Source organism: Chrysemys picta, chromosome 7 (assembly GCF_011386835.1).
Source record: "Chrysemys picta bellii isolate R12L10 chromosome 7, ASM1138683v2, whole genome shotgun sequence".
NCBI lineage: Eukaryota > Metazoa > Chordata > Testudines > Emydidae > Chrysemys > Chrysemys picta.
This window is the reverse complement of record NC_088797.1, coordinates 61881358-61901359: the sequence shown is the minus strand read 5'-3', so window position 1 is coordinate 61901359 and position 20002 is coordinate 61881358. Positions and strand designations below refer to the sequence as shown.

The window sequence follows — 20002 nt, the reverse complement described above, 5'->3', positions numbered from 1 at the left end:
ACAGTGGCTGAAATATACATCCAAGAATTCAGCTGAAGGGAGGGGGTTGTAAAATTAAACGTAGACTGAGCCAATAAAAATATCCACATGCAGACTTCTAAAAGGCTGTTAGGATATTGGGAATATTCTATAATTATAAGGACCCCAGTGTCTGATTTCCTGCTGTTAAAGAGCTTGCTTTGTGAAATAAACAATTTCTACTTCATTGTTTTTCAGTGTGGCCAAAAATCAATACATGAAAAATAAGGCAGTTTGGGGGATTGTGTGGTATTACTAAATAATAATTCTGTTTACTTCTGTAGCACTTTGTAAAGGATTTTGTATGCTTTACAGAGATGTGCAAGTATCATTCCTCCTATTGTACAGATAGGAATACTCAAGTACGGGGAGATTGTAACTTGCCCAATGTCTTGCGCATACAATCACTGATAGACCTGAGAATAAAAGCTAGGAGTTCTGAGTCCTAGTCTTCTGCTATAACCCATTGATTTTGCTGCGCAAGAGGAATTAACTCTTGAATTAGTGGTAGTTTTGTACAGTAGTATTTTTATATAGCCTGTTGAGTGTTTGGAGGCCTTTCAACAGGAGGTTCTGATGTCTGTAGCAGAGTTCCCATTCGCACTAAATGAAAATTAGTTTTAGACCAGACATGGGCAAACTACTATGGCCCGTGGGACTGTCCTGCCTGGCCCTTGAGCTCCCGGCCGGGGAGCCTAGTCCCCGGCCCCTCCCCCGCTGTACCCTTTTCCCCACCGCCGTGCAGACCGCGCTCTGGCCTGCCACTCCCGCTGGGCAGCGTGGGGAGCACAGCTGGCTGTGGCTGCGCGTCGTGGCTGCGAGCTCCTGCTGCTGGTAAGGGGGCAGGGAGCAGGGGGGTTGGGAAAGGGAGCGGGGGAATCCTGTGGGGCAGTCAGGGAGGAGGGGCGGAGGTCTGGGGGGGCAGCCAGGGGATGGGGAACAGGGAGGGTTGGGAGGGGGAGTCCAGGGGGGGCCTGTCAGGGGGTGGGGATGTGGATAGGGGTTGGGGGGGCAGTCAGGGGACAGGGAGTGGGGGGGGTTGGATAAGGGGATAGGATCCTGGGGGGCAGTTAGGGGCGGGGGGTCCTGGGAGAGGGTGCCTTTTTGTGTCATTCTCTTCCTTTTGGAACACTTCTTTCTCTTTTTACCTCCAGTTTAGTTTGTATGGCTGTTTTCTCTAACTCCTTGAAAAATTGCCAACTCTCATGAACTGTTTTTCTCATTAGACTTGCTTCCCATGGGATCTTACCTACGAACTCCTTGAGTTTGCTAAAGCTGCCTTCTTGAAATTCATTATCTTTATTGTGCTTTGTTCCCTTTTACCATTCCTTAGAATCATGAACTCTTTCATTTCATGATCACTTTCATCCAAGCTGCCTTCCACTTTCAAATTCTCAACCAGTTCCTCCCTATTTGTCAAAATCAAATCTATAACAGCCTCTCCTATAGTAGATTTCTCCACCTTCTGAAATAAAAAATTGTTTCCAATACATTCCAAGAACCTTTTGGATAATCTGTGCCCTACTCTGTTATATTCTCAACAGATGTCTGGGTAGTTGAAATCCCCCATCACCACCAAGTCCTGTGCTATGGCTGATTTTGTTAGTTGCTTAAAAAAAGCCTCATCCACCTTTTCTTCCTGGTTAGATGGTCTGTAGTAGGTAATGGAATAAGACAAATGTTTCAACCTTCCCATATACTTGACTCATTGAAAACTTGTATATAGGCTACTTTGACGCCTTTTTTTTTTTTTTTAAGATTAATGGTAATTTTTGCCATTATTTTTCTTAATTGAAAGTTTCTTCTGCTACAGAGAATTCCACTATGAATTTCCCTCTTTGAGAATGATGGCCATCTCCCATTGTTCTCAAAAGAAGTGAGGCTAAAAATGCCCTTAGTAAAGATGTCCTCTTTAAATTGGCCACTATGAAGGACATAGGGCTGATCTGTAATTTATGTGACCTGATTATTTAGATAGCTACTGTAAAAGTACTAGGTCAAAGCGCACCACGTAACCTTTAGTATCGGGTAGCCAGGTTCACCCTGTGCTCCAGCCTGCTGCAAACTACGCCACAGCTTGTTGTGCACTAACTCTGTATAGACATGCCCTTGCTCTCTCTAGAGTGATGGGGGAGAAGCAGTTGTCAGGGACTGTATGTGAGGAACCGGATGACATAATCAGGCCTTGCAGCAGGGTTCTGAAGTAGTTGGGCCTTCCAGGGGGATGGTAAGCATAAGGTGAGATCAGGGCTGGCTCTGGCTTTTTTGCCGTCCCAAGTAAAAAAAAAAATCATGGCAGACAAAACGGCAAAGCAAAAAAAACCCATGCAGCCGGAGTGGCAAAGCAGGGAAAAAAAACAACCTGCGGGGCGGTAGGAGCCAGGGTACAGGGGGACTCCCTGCACTGCAGATGTGCCCTGGCTAGAGGGGGGGAGAGAGAGAAGGGCAGCCAGCGCTTCAGCGGAGCACTCGCCACGCGGCCCCGACTGCTGCGCCGCCTGCCGGGAGGGCTCCGTACCGCTCCGGTCGGCGGGGAGGGAAGGACGCAGGCTGCCCAGCTGGGCTTGCTACAGACCTGGCACCGGCTCGGGCAGATGGAGCACGCAGCTCGCTGCCAGCAGAGCACTCCCCGCCTCTGCCCCCTACAGGGCGGCCGGATCGGCGAACCAAAAAAAAAAAAAAAGCCGCCGTGCCGCCCTAGGATTGGGCGGAATGCCGCCCCGTAGAATCTGCCGCCCCAAGCACGAGCTTGCTCGGTTGGTGCCTGGAGCCGGCCCTGGGTGAGATAGATACCTATTTAGACTGTTTTGTTGTTTTTAAATCCTTTTACTCTTCTGCTTTTCTGTGTTCCTACTGTTAAGATTAAACAGTACTTTAAGAAAGCTGCTTGGTCACTCTGCTGCTGTACACTGGTCACAGCTCCTGAAGGGAAAACTTGCAGGTGTCAAGTCCAGTTGGACTTACTGAGAAATTGTAGTTAGTACACAGGAAGCTTTAGCCTAAGACTCTAGGAGCAAGAGAATCATGAGATTCCAATACAAGGAGGTAAAGGTTGAGGTCTTGTCATCTGAGGTGGTGCACTGAGAGAGATCAGAGGTGTCAGGAGGTGCAGCTAGTCCTGTAACCTTGACAACCACTGCCTCTATTCCAGGGGTAAGTAACCTATGGCATGTGTGCCAAAGGTGGCATGCAAGCTGATTTTCAGTGGCACTCACACTGCCCAGGTCCTGGCCACCAGTCCAGGGGGCTCTGCATTTTAATTTAATTTTAAATGAAGCTTCTTAAACATTTAAAAAATCTTATTTACTTTACATACAACAATAGTTTAGTTATATTTCATAGACTTATGTGTATTAAATGTTAAAATGTATTACTGGCACGCGAAACCTTAAATTAGAGTGAATAAATGAAGACTTGGCACACCACTTCTGAAAAGTTGCCGACTCCTGCTCTCCTAATAGATGTGTAGCCTAGCTGACCTTAGGGAAGATTTTGGTCCAAGATAGCATATGTGAAAATGATTATTAACTGGAAAAAGTTCCAATTGCAGAATCCTTATTATTGGTGGGGATGCCTTGGCTAGAAAGAACTCAGTTTTACTTTCAGATCCCAGATTGAGAGAGCAGAGCTGGAATTGATAAGACAATAGGCATGGAATCACATAATGTCACTTTTTTCAAAGTAAAACCACATGTTAGTTATATAATTCTTCTGTATGGGGATTTCAATAGGGGATTAATCTGAACGATGTCCATAGGGCCAAAGACGTGCTTTTTGTAGGCTGTGCTAAAGTATTAATAAATGTATTAATCGGTAAAATATTTACTACTTTATTGAATGAAGCTGTACTCTTCCATTAAATTAGGTCAATATTAAATCATTTTTAATTCAGTGTTTTCATCAAGAGTAATTTATTTTGATTGAAAGTTTTAATATGATTCACAGTTTAAATTCATTCAAACAGATTTTTTTAATAATGTTAAGATTGTGACAATTTATCCTTAGCAAAGTCATATCATAGACTACATTTCTTTCAGTTGCTAAAGTTACAATAAAAGCTTAAATGAATTTTAGAAATATCAATAACTGTAATTGCCACCAAAACATTCCATCTCTTAAAAATTTCATAGCTACAGTTATTGTGGCTGTTAAACTGCAGCTGTCCACATTGACATTTTTACGTTGATACCCCCAGGTAATCTTCATTATGGGAAATGCTACTAGAAAATAAAATGCAATGAATTAAGAAGCATATTAAGAATGCCTTGTAAATGAGAGCAAATAACATTTCTGTCTAGTTCTATGTCAGTTTTTAGTTTTGGATACAAATGACTGGATGAGATTTCAGTAAATTTTACCCCTGAGAAAGGAGGGGAAAATCCTTTAGGAGTACTTAACGGAACTGTAGTTTAGGGCTAGATGCTGAGTAAAGTGCTGTGCTTTGTAAGGCAGAAAACAAGTCTTAAACGTAAAACTTTTTGAGGAGTGGGAGTTGAATGGATTGTCCTGCATCAGGGTGAAAGTATTGTGGTGTTGAAGTCTGATAATTAGCCAGGTGTAGTACTGCTATGACCTTCTAGATCAAGAGACCATTTCCAAAGTGGAAGTTTGGGTTCTTGCAATAAACAGGTCAAGTATGTGATAGTTCTGGGCTTTTTTTTCTTCAAAAGGTTACTTTGAGGAAGCAGGAGGCCTAATTCTATGAAGCAAGATGTAATCAGTAGCGAGGAAGAGAGGAAATGTAGTTACAGAATTGAGCATGCATGCCTCTGTGACTTTAAGTGTATTATCTTGTGTAAAAATACCAGCTTAGTTCGTATGATCATGTTCACTTCTAGTGGCTATAATTGAAGACTAGAACAGCTTGCAACCTACATCCACTCCAGTTTATTTTACAATAGCACCCAAAGCCCCCAGTCAGGGCTTGAGGCCTGTTGTGCAGACACATAGGGAAGTATTATCCCAGCCTGAGGCGGTTAAAATCTAATTTTTTAAGACAAGGCACAAGAAGTAAGAGTAACAAACAATAAGAGAGGATAAGGATAAGAGGCTGCTAATATCTATAACCTCCCAGTTCTGAATCCGCTCTAAGAGGTAGGTTTGTTTTTTTAAAGTAAAAATATAAATGTCGTCACTGCCCACTGACCCTCATTCTAATGATTATTGGCTAAAGAGTTTGTCAGTTTCTGTAGTAGAGTCCCATAGTTCTGGTGCTGAAGATCCTGGGTTCGATCCCTACTAACAGACAGGGTGTCTTTATGTTGTCGCAGTTCATTACACTTAAACTACAGCTCTCTTAAGGCAGAGATGCCTAAAGTTAGGCCTATGGAGTCCTAAAATGTTGTCTCCTTTTCCTTGTAACTGTAATTGTTCAGAAGATACAAATACAAATAAATATTGGTACTGTGCATTTTTATTTGTAAAGTTTATATACCTTTATATACAAAACTTGTTGGATCTGTCAAACTCTTGGCAAGTAAACATCTTTAGGTTTTCTTGTATCGTTCTCCTGAACAATCTGAAGCATCTTACAAAATGAAAAGATACCTCTCATCAACAGTCACTTTTTAAGGTTTTTTTTATTATGATGGGTTTCCCTTCAGAAATAAGTCCAGAGTGGCATGGTGGTGTTTTTAATTGAATTTAACTATAACTTGGGGATCTTTGCTTTTCTTCATTTATTGGGTTTAAATTACCAAGCACTTATGTTATGGAGTTTGTCACTATTACAGTATCTGTAGCTGGGGAAATTCATAGGGTACGTCTTCACTACCCGCCATACCGGCGGGTAGCAATTGATTTATCCAGGATCGATATATTGCGTCTCGTTAAGACGCGATATATCTATCCCCGAACGCGCTCACCGTCGACTCTGGAACTCCTCCAGAGCGAGCGGCGGTGGCGCAGTTGACGGGGGAGCCGCAGCCGTCGATCCCGTGCCGTGTGGACCCCAGGTAATTCGATCCAAGATACTTCGACTTCAGCTACGCTATTTGCGTATCTTGGATCGATCCCCCCTTAGTGTAGACCAGCCCATAGAGTCAGAGGTCATCTTTACAGAGATTTTTTGTTTCTACAGTGCTTCCTTGCCATCTGTGTCTCCATGGCAGCCACCAATGCTTTCTTTTCAGATGCTTCTGGGGGGTGGATTTCCATTCCATATTGTGCAAATTAATTAGGTGGTGCATTTCCCATAGATTTCCAGAGGACAACATGGGAGATAGGGACTGAACTCTGTGGGCAGAGAGCTATCAAGCACACATAGTGTATGTCTACACAGGGATAAATATTCCATGGTTGGCCTGGGTCAGCTGGCTCAGGCTCTGGGGCTGAAAAATTGCTGTGTAGACTTTCAGGCTCAGGCTGGAGCCTGAGCTCTGGGATCCTGCGAGGGTGGTTGGTCCCAGAGCTTGGGCTCCAGCCCGAACCCAGACATCTACATGGCAATGTTTAGCCCTGCAAGCCGAAGCCCTGTGCACCCGAGTCAGCTGACTTGGGCCAGTGGTGGCCATGCCTTGGGGCTTTTATCCCCATGTAGATGTGCCCATGGGCAGGTAGTCAGGGTTGGAAAGGCTTCCCTTTTCTACACCTCCCGACCTGTGTGTGTCTGATAGAGTTCCCTGAGTTCATGGAAGTGCAAATGGCTATTGGCCCCAAAGAATTCAGTCAAAAATATCAAGACATGAAAACTGAATTGCTTTTTTCCCTGGCCAGGTCAGCATTTACATACCATCTCTCTCCTACCCAGGGAGAGTCAGTGATTCAAACGCTTCATAATTTCAGAGGTGTAAATTAAGAAAAGAAAATGCTGAAACATTACCTTTCCATGAAGACCTTCTCTTAGACAGAGCATCCTGACTGCTCTTTAAAATGACAGTGCCAAGATGCAAATGAAGATGTATTCCGGTTCACTCTCTGAATACACCTTTCATTCCAAGCTCAAGTGCATAATTGTCTGCATCAGTCTTAATTTACTCTCTGAGGTTTGTGCTACTAACTGCATGTATTTCATCTGCTAGGACATACCAATTAAATCCACTCATATAGACATAAAAAGTCAGATCAGAAAAGTAGCACCAAATGTCTCTGTTTAGCAGATGAGAATAATCGGTAAGGGATTCTTAGCTGTCTAAAAAAGAGAACATATTGTGCTACAGAAGTGTAAACTATATTAAACACTCAGCTTGGTTCCTGAATATATTTTTTTAAAATCATCAACATTACTGTGCTTCTGTTGTGGAATTTCTTTCTTGGGTATTGAAATAAATGGAATATGAGCTTGCTATCTAAATTCACTCCTATATTAAGAATGATTTAACTGCATGATGTATGGTTTTTCCACTACTTTTGCAGACTGAGGCTGCTCCTCGGTCAGTGATAATTGATCATATGAAAAATAAAGAGATTTCTCAATAAGGTTGCTGAGAATTTCAAGCAGCATGTTATGTGATACATTAACATCTGTATTTCTTTTATTGCTCACTTATCCTAGTAAGGCCTAACATTGTACAATTGATTAGGTACAGTGAACTGCTTCTGGCTTGCATCAGATATTTGTCACTGCCGGGGAAAGGATACTGAACTGTATGGCCTGTCTGAGCTATTATGGCAAACCGTATGTTTCTATCCTTTCATTACAATTAAAACAAGTTGCTGCATAACTTCATTATTTACTTTTAAAGTATCATAGACTATTGTGTCTCAAATGTCCCTTAATACAATGTCTTAGCATTATGTTCACAGAGTTTCTTAATACATATGGTAACCTAATACCAAGCTTTGGAAAATGTTTGTAATATTGGAGACAGTTACAAAGTGCAGCCATTTCATATAAACTTGGTACTAATGAAAGCTACAATGACCTGTGGAGGAGATGTAGCACCAAATTCTTTTAATACTAGTTTCTTGTAGTGTAACACTTGAATAACATAACAGATACAAAGTTTGCAAAAGAGAAACATTCCCAAAGAAAAACAAACTGCATAATGCACCAACTCAGACTGTGGACATTAAATTATTTGGTACCTAGAAATTTAGCAGACTTAACCAATATAGTCCAGGCCTCTTTTACAAAATACATTTGTGTAATCTGAGACATCTGGCTTCCAAATATTCCATGGCCAAACATGACTCCTTGCACTGCTGAGCACTTGCAGCTTTCAGTGACTTCCATTGGATGTGGTATCCTTATGGCTGCTCCTTGATCACTTTCTCCAGTATGCATGAGAGGGTGCTATATTTCTTCCCAGAGGAGAATAAACTTTCATTACTTCTTAGTGGTGATTCATATTGGAAGGATAAAATTAGAGATTGGGTTCTTCCTTATTCAAATTACTGCCCAGTTTGCCAACTACATGAGACATTGATTTAAAAGACACTGAGATGCATTTCCCTTCTATTTGTGCCCCTGCAGTCAGTATTGAGACAATGTAAGGTATTTAGTATGATTATGACAGCGTTTCCTTCTCTGTTTGACTTTTCTTGGTGATATTTTTTTCTGGGTAGACTAATCTAATCAACAAATTCAGACCCATGTCTCCCTCCCAACAGGTCCCTTCCAGCCCTACATTCTTTGATTTGTCAGCATTTATCAAATTTTACCATCGATTAACCATTAATTTGGGGGTAATTGCATAAACTGTGAGTGGTAGCTCATCACTGTAGAAGGAAACAGAAAAATCCCGAATATATTCACTGTGTGATTATGAAATACAGCATTTCCTCAGCATTTTTAGATAGGGTGGGGGAAAGTACATTTGCTAGTGGCTGTAGAAAATACCTAAACGAGTCAGAGTTCATCTGTCATATGTGCATGACTATTTAAAGGAGTGCAGGGAAAGAATGTTACTTATTTTTTTTAAGTAACTTCTTCTGTGTCTTGCTTTTTAAACTAATCAGAGGTGTAAACACTTTATTTCATGGAATGTGGCCAAATGAGACTGTTTAGGAGCTTGCTTATAAATATTTGTAACCCACTTAATTTTTGGTTAGAAAACTGTTAATATGAAGACCTCAGCTATTCATTTCCTCCCATATTCTCATTGTTTTGCATATACCTCTTCATTTCTCATTTAATGTCTGTCTCTTCTCATAAGTTTTGTGCTTGCAGGCTTATAGCCTCTATACAGTGGAGCCAAAGTGCTTTACTAATGGAGCTGGCCTCAGCAAAACTGACCAGCATCATGTGGCACTGGTCAGTTTCACAATCCAGCCATCTCCCTAGGTAATTAATTGATGCATAGATGGCAGTAGTCATCCATGTTGTTGCTCTGCATAGTCGAAGTTACAGGTTTATTGCTGAGTTCCCTAAAAATAGGCTGAGAGTGAGTTCTGGGAAGGTAACAGTTTTCTAGTTGGAAAACTACTACAGAGCAATGTCCTTGTCGCTTAATTCAGACTGTTTAAAGTTCATTTGAGAGCATAGTGATTGTCTGGTTTAACCCACATAGTTGCTATTAGGGCTCTTGAATGAACTCTTGCAGAAAAATGATAAGACAAAAACACCATCTCACCTGTGGGTGAACACTTTTCACAAAGTGATCACTCTATAGCTGACTTCTCAGTCCTCATCCTCAAAAGAAACCTGCACAACACTTTCGAAAGACAAGCCATGGAGCTTAAATTCATAACTTTGCTAGACTAAAAATCATGGACTGAATAGAAACACTAGATTTATGGCTTATTAGAACAATCTATAACCCCTGACAACCTGTCCCCCTCCCCACCCAGCTTAGTTTCCCCCCCCTCTTCCTTTCCTCCCTATGACTGGAGGGGTGTTAACACACCACTTCACCTTGAGTGGTCCCTTGAAATGTATTAACTACTTATGCTAAACAATCTTTTCCACCTTGTATTTAGCTGTGAGACTCTGACGCCAGGTCTACACTACAGACTTTTCTATCGGTATAACTACATCATTCAGGGGTGTGAAAAATCCCTACCCCTGAGTGACATAATTATACCAACCTAACCCTCGTCAGTGTGGACAGTGCTGTCAATGGGAGAGCTTCTTCTATTGGCACAGCTACTTTCTTTGGGAGGTGGATTAACTTAGCCAACAGGAGAAGCTCTCCTGTTAAGGTGGTAGCGTCTTCACTAAAGCACTACAGCGGCACAGCTGCACCACTGTACATGTAGACCAAACCTTACGTTTCCCAAACCTAAAGAAGAGCTCTGTGGAAGCTCAAAAGCTTGTGGATCACCAATAGAAGTTGGTCCAATAAAAGATATTACCTCACCCACTTTGTCACACTTACGCTTGAGATACGATACACTTTGCATAATACTGTATAATAAGATGTTTAAGAGAAAAATTAAGCATTATAGTGAAGAAAGGAAGGATGAATTTCAGAAGAGGTGTGTAAATATCCTTCAGATTATCAATATCTCTTTAATCCATCACCCTGTTGTGATGAAAATGAAAATAAATAAACCCTGTTATTCCATTATCTTGCAGTAATTTTTTTCTGCTATTACAGCTGTCTAGTCAACAGAGGGAGCCTGAGCTAACTAAAAATTTACGTGTTAATATTCCCACTAGTAAACCTTAAGAGCTTAAATGTTAGTTGGGGGCAGAAATTGTTCAGCTGTAATGTTTATGCATCATAGAAAGCAGAGATGTAAAGATCTATTGGGTCCCATCTTGTCCATCCCCTATTGTGCCATTGTAGAATTGTTCTAGAGAGTATATTCTCCAGTACTTTCTCCAGTCTAGAGTTGAATGATTCAAGAGCTGAGACATCCAGCGCTTCACTGGGGAGACTGTTCCACAGCATAATAGCTCTCACTGTTAAGACGCTTATCCTAGTATTCAGCCTAAATTTTCCTTCACTCATTTTCATCCTTTTGCTACTATTTACAACCTCTTGGACCACCCTAAACAATTCATCTCTCTGCTTGTTTGCTTACATTTCTCAAATACTTGTAGGCTACTAGTATATCCACCTTCTCCCCCGAAGTCATCATTTAGCTCTACATATTTGGTTAGTTGAATCTATCCCTCCACCTCATAATAGTTTTTGCAGTGAGGTATATAGTTTCCTGTGTGATATATACTTAAGATGGGCAGTAGAGTATTTACATGTTTCAAAGGGGAAAAATTGGGGGTTGGGGGGGGGGGCGGGGGGGCAGAATTTCACCAGGCACAGACTTTCCTGCTAACCAGTTTTTCAAAAGGCTATAAGGAAATACTCATCTCGTTATCTGGTTCTTACAGTATGTGGTAACCTTTTATTAACTGAAATATTGATGACTGCTCTTGTGCTGTGCCTCCAGAGCAGCAGCATGATAGCACATTTTCCATCTGTCCCACAGCTATACCACCTTATGTGAAAATTCTCTGAATGTGCAAGCTTAGCACAGTTAGATCTGATAACACTTGGATGAGAGACTTCCCAGGACAGCCTAAAAGCTACATGAAGTGGTGTTAGTGTTTCAGTACTCTTCCTACTCAGTCAATAATGAATCAGTTTCTCCCAGCCTGGAGATTGGGGAACACTGTGCTATTGGAAGTGCATATTTTGAATAAGACAAAATCCCAAGATGCTAACTACTTTGGGTATTAAAGATCTTTTCTCGCTTTTCATAAGAGAAGTGAGAACCCCAGTGACTTCTCCAAGTTCCGGCTTGGATAATTACACTGCCTACCTGAAATTTCTCTGTAATTTCAAATTACTATGATCATTTCCTGCCTTAAACTGTAAGTGTTGAACAGCTAAAGGGTGGATAGCATATAAGGTGACATGGGCTTTTTCTGGGTAAAAGGAGCTATGTAAATAATATTTAGCGTAAAACTTTCAAAAGCACGTAAGATTCATTTTTAAAAGTGACTTTGGCTCTGAAGTGCCTAAATCCTGTTGACTTTCACTGAGACTTAGGCTTCTAAATTGCTCAGGCTCTTCTGAAAATGTTATCCTTAGATATATGGAAAGAATGGAGTCAAAATTTATAGAAAACTGAAATTAAACACTTCAGTAACATTGAAGACAATAGTGAAATGCATGAACACATGGAGACAATTAAGATGTCCACATGCAATTTTTGGTATTTCCTAATTTTTGTGCGCTTAACCATGTAATCTTAACATTCTCTTAGGTGGATTATTATTTAATCCTGTAAAGAGATTTCATGATATAGTTTGTGTGAACGACACTATACAAAAGCTGTATTTTCTGTTGGGAGCAGAAACACTAAAGACATTTTTCCATTTTCTAATTTATCTTGGGTTTTCCACTTGCTGCATGGATCAGTTTAATTTCATGTTGTTTTTTGTAATCACAGTAATTGAATGGTGAATCTTAATGTCATTATAGGAGATGGCATAAACAACGATTGAAGGACAAAGAGAAATGTCGAATGGCAGAAGAAGATTCTGATGAAAGTGATGCTGAATTTGATGAGGGTTTCAGAGTACCAGGATTTCTCTTCAGAAAGCTTTTTAAGTAGGTATCATATACTTCTAAAATACAGTACAGACTGTTTATGCAAATAAATAGTTTTTAGCTGTCATTTCCAAGAACCCTATCCTGTACTCAGATGAGTAATCCCTGTGGCTTCTATTAAAAAATAGATGGATAATAAATGATTAAGTGACTATGGGGAATATCTATATATCAGCTAATCTAGTGGTAAAAGAAAGATTTAAGAACTGATTTTCGTTGTAAAGAACACTTTCTGTTCTTGGCAATGCTAATGTTTACCTGGGGTATGGAGTAGAAGGAAACTTTATTTTTTTAAACTTGAAGATTAGCATACAGTGGCTGCAGCTGCTTTAGTTGTGGTGCATAAAAATTAGGAAAATGTTCACTTGTGTGATGGGAAGAGAGAGAGTTAAATACTTGGCAAAAACTGTGGGCAAGTCTCATCTTGAGAAGACTATTTTATAATCTATGTTAATTTTATTTAAACTGCTATTTAATCTTAGACTAGACAAAATGCTCAGACATGTTAAGGTTGCAGTCTTGTACCCTACGTGAGGTGTAGACCTGCTACAGGATTAATAGTACCCTCTGTATGTTAGAACATTTTGTCCAGTCTGATTTTAAATAATCAGACTGGACATGACTGTCCATCTTTCATTTCTGTGATAACCATGATGCTGAATGTAAATGTTGAGGGACACTTACAAATCATTCAGCCTGGGCTCTTCTGAATAAGCCAATTTGTGTATCATAGAATATCAGGGTTGGAAGGGACCTCAGGAGGTCATCTAGTCCAACCCCCTTCTCAAAGCAGGATCAATCCCCAGACAGATTTTTGCCCCAAATTGCCCCCTCAAGGATTGAGCTCACAATCCTGGGTTTAGCAGGCCAATGCGCAAACCACTGAGCTATCCCTCCCCCTAAAGGCAATGCAAATAAGGCAGCTGACGAGTCAACTCATTACATAACTTCACTTTGACTTTCATGCAATATTGATTTGAGTGTAGCTGTGACTGGTGGTATTCTGCACAGTAGGAAGACCATCTCCTCCCTGGAAAGATTAACTTTAAATCCTAGTAATTAATTAAAAAAATTGTTTAGCTCTATAGATGGCTATTCTTTGTAATAGACATTGCATGGTATCCATTTAATCAGGAACAGTTAGTTTTATAACCTCAAAGAAATTACTACTTTTGTCCCACAGTTCCTCAGAATTAAAGAGCCAGCTCTGAAAGAGTAAGTGAATAAATATCTGGTTGACAAGACCCTGGTCAACCAATGTATCATCTCCAATTGTTTATACAAAGAAACCTCCTAAAAACAGATCCAGTTGAGGCAGGCAACCAAAAATTAATCTTAGCGATATAAGCCTCACTAATGAAGGGTATCCCCTGCAAGCATGAGTCAGTTGGCAAAACTTCCTAAGTGGTTAAAAAGATCAATTGAGTTGAATGATTTGTCTGACTTGTAAGTTAAATGTTCAAGTCTCCTATGTATGAAGGCTCTCAGTCAATAGGCATTAAACTTTGAGTTCTGACCAAATTTGAGTACGAAGATGGCTGAATATTGACCTAAGGAAGCCTACAGTTGTAAATTCTACATGATGCTTTCTGACACTGTTTAATCGAATCTAAAACACATTTGCTCCCTTTGGTAGTAATATCTGATCTTTTAACTTTTTCAGTAAACTGTTTAAGCAATATAATGCTTCCTCACCATCTATTACTGTCTGCTCTTCAGAAGGTGTAGTTAGATGAACTGTGTTCCTGCTGCTTAATATAGTGATGGAACCAGGTTTCAGGAATGCCAGTATAAGAACAAAACAAAAACTGGTGAGCAGGATTGCTTTTAATAAAGGCTAAGATTTTGACATGGATATTTTTATTAAAAGTCACGAACAGGATGCGGGCAATAAACAAAATCACGGAAATGTACACAAGGCCCCATGCCACAGGGAGCCCTGTGAAGCTATATTACGGGTCGTGGGGCTCCAGCTGAAGCCCTAGACAGTGGGGTTCGGGCTTTGGCTGAACCCCAAGCCCTGCCTCCCGGGGCTGAATTACTGGAATTTTGAGGAAATTGCAGCGGTCTTGTAAAATCTCAGATCTGTGACTGACTCGTAGCCTTTAATAAAGCTATGTGACGCAGTGTACTGGCCATTTGAGGCCCCCTGCTGGTGGCCTTATGGTTCTACCACTCCCTGCCCCTGAAAAGGAGCAGTGAAGGTGGGTCCTCAAGGCATGCCTAGAAAGGCTGCAGGGAAGCAGACAATTAGAGCACAGCAAGCCCAGTTAAAAGGAGCAACAGGACCTGCTGCCTAGGCATATCAGTTCTTGGCTGGGACCAGAAGTGGGAGGAAGTCTGGGGAAATGGAGAAAGTCTCTGGGCAAGGAGGCGTGGGGGAGGACCTGCTCAAGCAGGGATAATCTGGAAAAACTCTCCAGGCCAGGAGGGCTCGGGGAGACCTTGTGCAGGCAGGGAACAAGACAAATAGAACCTAAGGAGTGTAACCTAAGGTAACGGGTGAAAGTGAGGGGACCAAGTGGCAAGTGGCCTGGGGAATAGCAGCAGCAACCAAGTAAATGAGGGCAACAGTGAACAGGGGGCACCGTGTGTGAGAGAGTGAGTAGGTTCACACCAACTGACAGGGAGCGCTTACGAGAGGTGAGTGTGCCCCGTCACAAGCCATAAATGTACATTTACTCTGCTGTCTATGCTTCTACCTGAGAGAAGTCCTGTCTACACTGTGAGAAGTATTGTGTTGTGATACCCAATCACAACACAGTTCTTTCCAAATGCAAATAAAACATACCTCTGTCCCACCCTGAAGATGAAAGTAAAATGTATAACTGAATCCATGCTGTAGCTGTGAAATTACAGGGCTTTGCATAATATGGTTAAAACACAATTCAATCATAGTTATACTGGGAAGACCAAAAAGTATTTTAACTGGGTTCCCAACATGTTTTCATAATGAAGACCAGAACTTAGAAAACTAGTGCATTGAAAGCTGTCAGGATATGAGGAATTAGAATTAGGTTAGGATGATTGTATCTCACTAGAAGAGTATTAACTTGTCTCATCTCTTCCCTGTGCTGTCACTTCAGTTCTGTTTTCTCTGTTCCTGTATAAACTCTCCACTGTGTCCTATAGTCATTAAAAGTGCTCTTCCTACTGGGGGAGGGAAACTAGTGTAAAAAATATGAGCATTTGGGAATAGTTAATATTTTTAACTAACATTTGTATGGTCACAATCATTGAATGCAGACAGAGTCAATATAAAAAATCACCACAATGCTCGTGAATCTGATAAGCAAAGGTAGAAAATAAGTTGTGAAGGAAAGCATTTTGACCTCTCTTTTACAGGGTCATATTTAACTAAAAAACCCTCATATTCCTGAAAATGTTTTACTTATTGTTTTACAATAATTCCTAAGATAACATAACAGAGTAAAAAGAGACAGTATTTTGTGTACAGTTTTTTCCCTGTATAATGGCAAATACAAAAAAAAAAAAAAAAAAAAAAAGAAGCTTGTGACAATGTTTTTAGCGTGGACACCTACTACAGTAGGATCATGTTAGCAAGAAATGTTTAAAAACTGTACTTGCTAGACAAGTGCTAATGCTGTGAATCTCCAGTATAGATGGGGCTTGATTATGTTATAAAACCATTTACAAAACCATATAGGCAGGCCCTGTGGGCTTTGAAACCATATTTGCATCTTTGTAGTGGGAATCTTAAAACATTGTTCAGATTTAACATGGTGTGAGTTCTACTGTAATCACACCGTGACTGGCTAGCACTATGCCATTGCAGTAGGATTCTGAGATAATATCACACATCAGATGTCATGAAGGTGATCCAATACCCCAGTTGTGGGTGTAGAATGAAAACCTAGGTAAGAAGATAAAGTACCTATCTAAATACAGGCTTTGAAATCATTGTGAAGTGTTTTTCGTTCCTGCCTGTGGAATGGCTGTGCATGTTGGGGGTGTCATGCAGATTAATAGTTTACCTCCTTAATGATAAGTAACATTCCAAGTATGCTTGGGAAACAACTGTTATGCTAATTGGTCTTAATTGAAAACTGCTGTTAAGAACTACTTCTGATCTAAAATCAGTGAAAGGGGCAAAGGTATTTAACTATTTGAATCGACATTCCTTGGTAGTGTTTACATTTCAATACTCTTAAATGGCTGTCGTATCTCATTAAGATGTTAGACCATAACACCTCTGCTATTGCTCTTGGAGAGGTTCCTAACTCCAGTTATAATTAGTAATACTGTAATTCTGCAAACCTTTCTTTCTTCATTTTTAGCTTTTTCCTTCCTGAAAAATGTTGGGTCCGTTCACACTACAAATCTTATGTTTGGGGGGGATCCTTTTGTAATGCATTTGGGTCATCATCATGCTATGATGTGACCCCCTCAAGTGATAACATTTGTGGTGTTAGATGATTTTTTGATCTTCTCCCATCTTCTCAAATCCTTTTTTTCATTCTTATCTCATTTAGCCTTCCATCTAAATAACTAAATTAAGAACCTCATCCCAAATTTGTGTAATGATCAGTAAAACCATAGTAGTCATTTATAAGGAGTTTGTAGACCTGAGTGTCAGTAGGCCAGAGTGTTCCAAAATATTCTTCATTCAAGGAAGGAAAACAGAATTACAAAAGGAAGTGTAAGAGAGTGCCCTGTATGAACTGTCCCCATGCTATCAGTAGCTACATTTCTATACTCAACCTCTGCTCCACTCAACACTCATGTTACGGGGCTGGGGGCGGGAATCAGTAATGTTGGTCCTCCCTTGAATAACTAGTACACAAATGCTTCAACCTCCTTGGTATTTCCCTTTAAATGACTTATGTTTTTAAGTCTATCTTGCTTCATTTCTTTCACCCTCATGGCCTTTCAGTTTAAACTGTGTTTGTTTTAATTCAGTATAATTCCTGCTTGCACTATTAGATATTGTTATAAAAAAGCATGTCCTAAAATCAATCTCAATCTGGCCTCCCAACTCCGACCTTCTTGATTTTTCATTTTATATTCTTTCGTTAATCTGTGTTTAAATTGGGACGTATTCTACATGACTGTTCGTTCTGTTTCCAGTCTTTCACTTTGAATTGTAACTGCACTGGTATCCTCTTCTAGTAACACACTGCTACGTCCTACTCTCTGAGACAGATCTTGTTTCTTTGCCTTCCTTTTTTTGACGTCTGTCAGCTTTTTTTCTTATTTAAAGAGGATGAATTCTGTTAAATGAATTTCTGGTTGTATATAAAGTAAACAAGCTTTAACAGACCTAACTGTTCATCTCTTGTAGTGGAGCATAAATCCCATGCATCATCAATTACAAGCCTAACCTTCCAGTTAAGTTCAAATGGTATACCTTACTAGATGCCTACCTGTTAGAGTTCCCCCTTTCTGAAGGGATAATAAATATTTGAATGTTAGAGCAGCTTCCCAAGTTATTTCTAACAGTATTTTTAAAAATACATGAAATAAAATACCCTGTAATTACCATGTCTATCAGTTTAATTAGAAATGCTTTAGCATTGCATAAAGAATGAATTTGTCACATATAATGTCTAAGTGCATCAAAAATGCATGACCTTGTAAATACAGCACTCATGTAAAACACACATGCAGCATGTTACTGTAACTAGTATTAGAACCTTGCCAAATGATTATTTCATGAGTACTTTCTGTTATGATCTGTATTATCAAACATTTGCCATGTTTTTTTCCTTGTTGTTGTAGGTACCAGCAGACAGGTGTTAGGTGGCTCTGGGAATTGCACTGCCAGCAGGCAGGAGGAATTCTGGGAGATGAGATGGGATTGGGCAAGACCATCCAGATAATTGCCTTCTTGGCAGGTCTGAGCTACAGCAAGATCAGGACTCGTGGTTCAAATTACAGGCAAGTGCTCCTCTGCAGACTGTCAGTCTGTGGAGCTCAATTAATATTTCATCAGATGTATTGCTGGTGGAGGAGGGTCCTGTGAATTATTAATGACATTTCAATTACATTATTCCTTTAATTCTTTTAGTGGGGGACATCAAAGGAAATTTTTTACGAGACAATGGAGCTGTAGGGCAGGAAAAATTAAACATGTAACACTTTTAATGAATTCCAGGCATTGATGCTTCATTTTGCAGATGAGCCACACTAGCTATTTTGGGTCAATACAATGTCTAAGGTTAGCTTACACAAATGGATTGTTTACAAACTCAATTACGTTAATATCAATAGTTTACACAATATGGAATTTTAAATTAGATGTAATACCTTTAGTTCCATTTATTAAATTTTACATTAAAATATTTGTTCTGGCAAGACACCAGGTGAATGCTTTACAGGAAGTAACAAGCATATTCGGGATGAAAGTCAGAGCTTCTGATGGGTAATGGAGCATCCTTGCAGAATCTTTTTTAAGACCAGAACAGATAAATCTACATCTGTGTTTTCTTCTGAAAGCCATTCTTTAGGTTGACCAGACTTCCATATCACACCCCTTATTACTCCTTCCATGTATCACTGAGTAGTACCTAAAGAAGGAATTTACTCTTATCTGTGGATAAGACAGCTTACCAGAAGAAGATTCTTCTAAATCCTGGAATACCAAGTGCATGCATAATACTACTAATACTTTGTAGTTCTATAGCACCTTCTATCTTAGGATCTCAAATTACTAAATAGGATTTACTAAGAGAAGAAAATAAGTAATGAAAAGTGATTTTCAAACTGAACTAAATCTTTTTTGTTTAAAGAATACTTAACATGGACATAAATACTGTTAAAATGACTTACAAAATATAGCATCTTTCTAGAACGATCTTACCCGCAAGTAGCTTTACTAGCTGGGAAGAGGACACAAGTATAGAAAACATTGCTACTCTCCCCCACCTAGAGCTGGGCAAATAACTAATTTTTTTTGGTTCACTGGGATTTCCAAAAAATCAAAAAAAATTCACTACAACCAGAACCAAAGCCAAAAATTGTGGTAAATGTCAGCAACTCAAAAGTCAATTTTAAGTTAAATTTTAAGCATGTCATTTGACTTGAACCACTTTGTTTCTGGGCCTTTTTAAAAGTCTAGATTCACAAAACAGGAGGAGGTGGTGGTGTCCGTCCCTTCCTTTATAACTTTTTAGCCCAGTGTTTAGAGCATTCACTTGGGATATGGGAGATTCTGGTTCAAATTCCCCATCTGCCCGATGTGGAGCAGGGATTTGAGCTTGGGTCTCCTACTCACAGCAGAGTGCCCTAATTTCTGGGCTGTAGAGTAATCTAGGGCAGGTGTCTTCTCAATCTCTTCCATTGAGGCTGTTCTACTAGGTGAGCATTCTAATCACCAGGCTATAGTCATTTTTTCTCTCTCTCCCCTCCCTTCCTCCTTGCCCCCACCCACTAGTTACTATTCAAGTAATTTATACAGAGTGGAACAGCTTCAACAGGAGAGATTGAGAGAGACCTTCCCCAGAGGAACTTTGCCATCAGGTTATACAATTGGTGAAGCCCTGTAGTTATTTATTTTCCTGTGCCCTTCCGGACAATGTCAATGG

The 20002-nt window shown here is 40.1% G+C and overlaps 1 protein-coding gene across 4 annotated transcripts in view; it reads left to right on the top strand.

Moving 5' to 3' along the window:
• ERCC6 (ERCC excision repair 6, chromatin remodeling factor) overlaps positions 1-20002 on the top strand; it is a 92591-nt gene that overhangs the window by 15818 nt on the left and 56771 nt on the right. For all 4 annotated transcript variants that reach the window (XM_065551624.1, XM_008173062.4, XM_042856117.2 and 1 more), the window contains exons 5-6: positions 12330-12458; positions 18198-18356. In XM_065551624.1, the coding sequence (XP_065407696.1) occupies positions 12330-12458; positions 18198-18356 (288 nt within the window). The remainder of the gene's footprint in view (positions 1-12329; positions 12459-18197; positions 18357-20002) is intronic.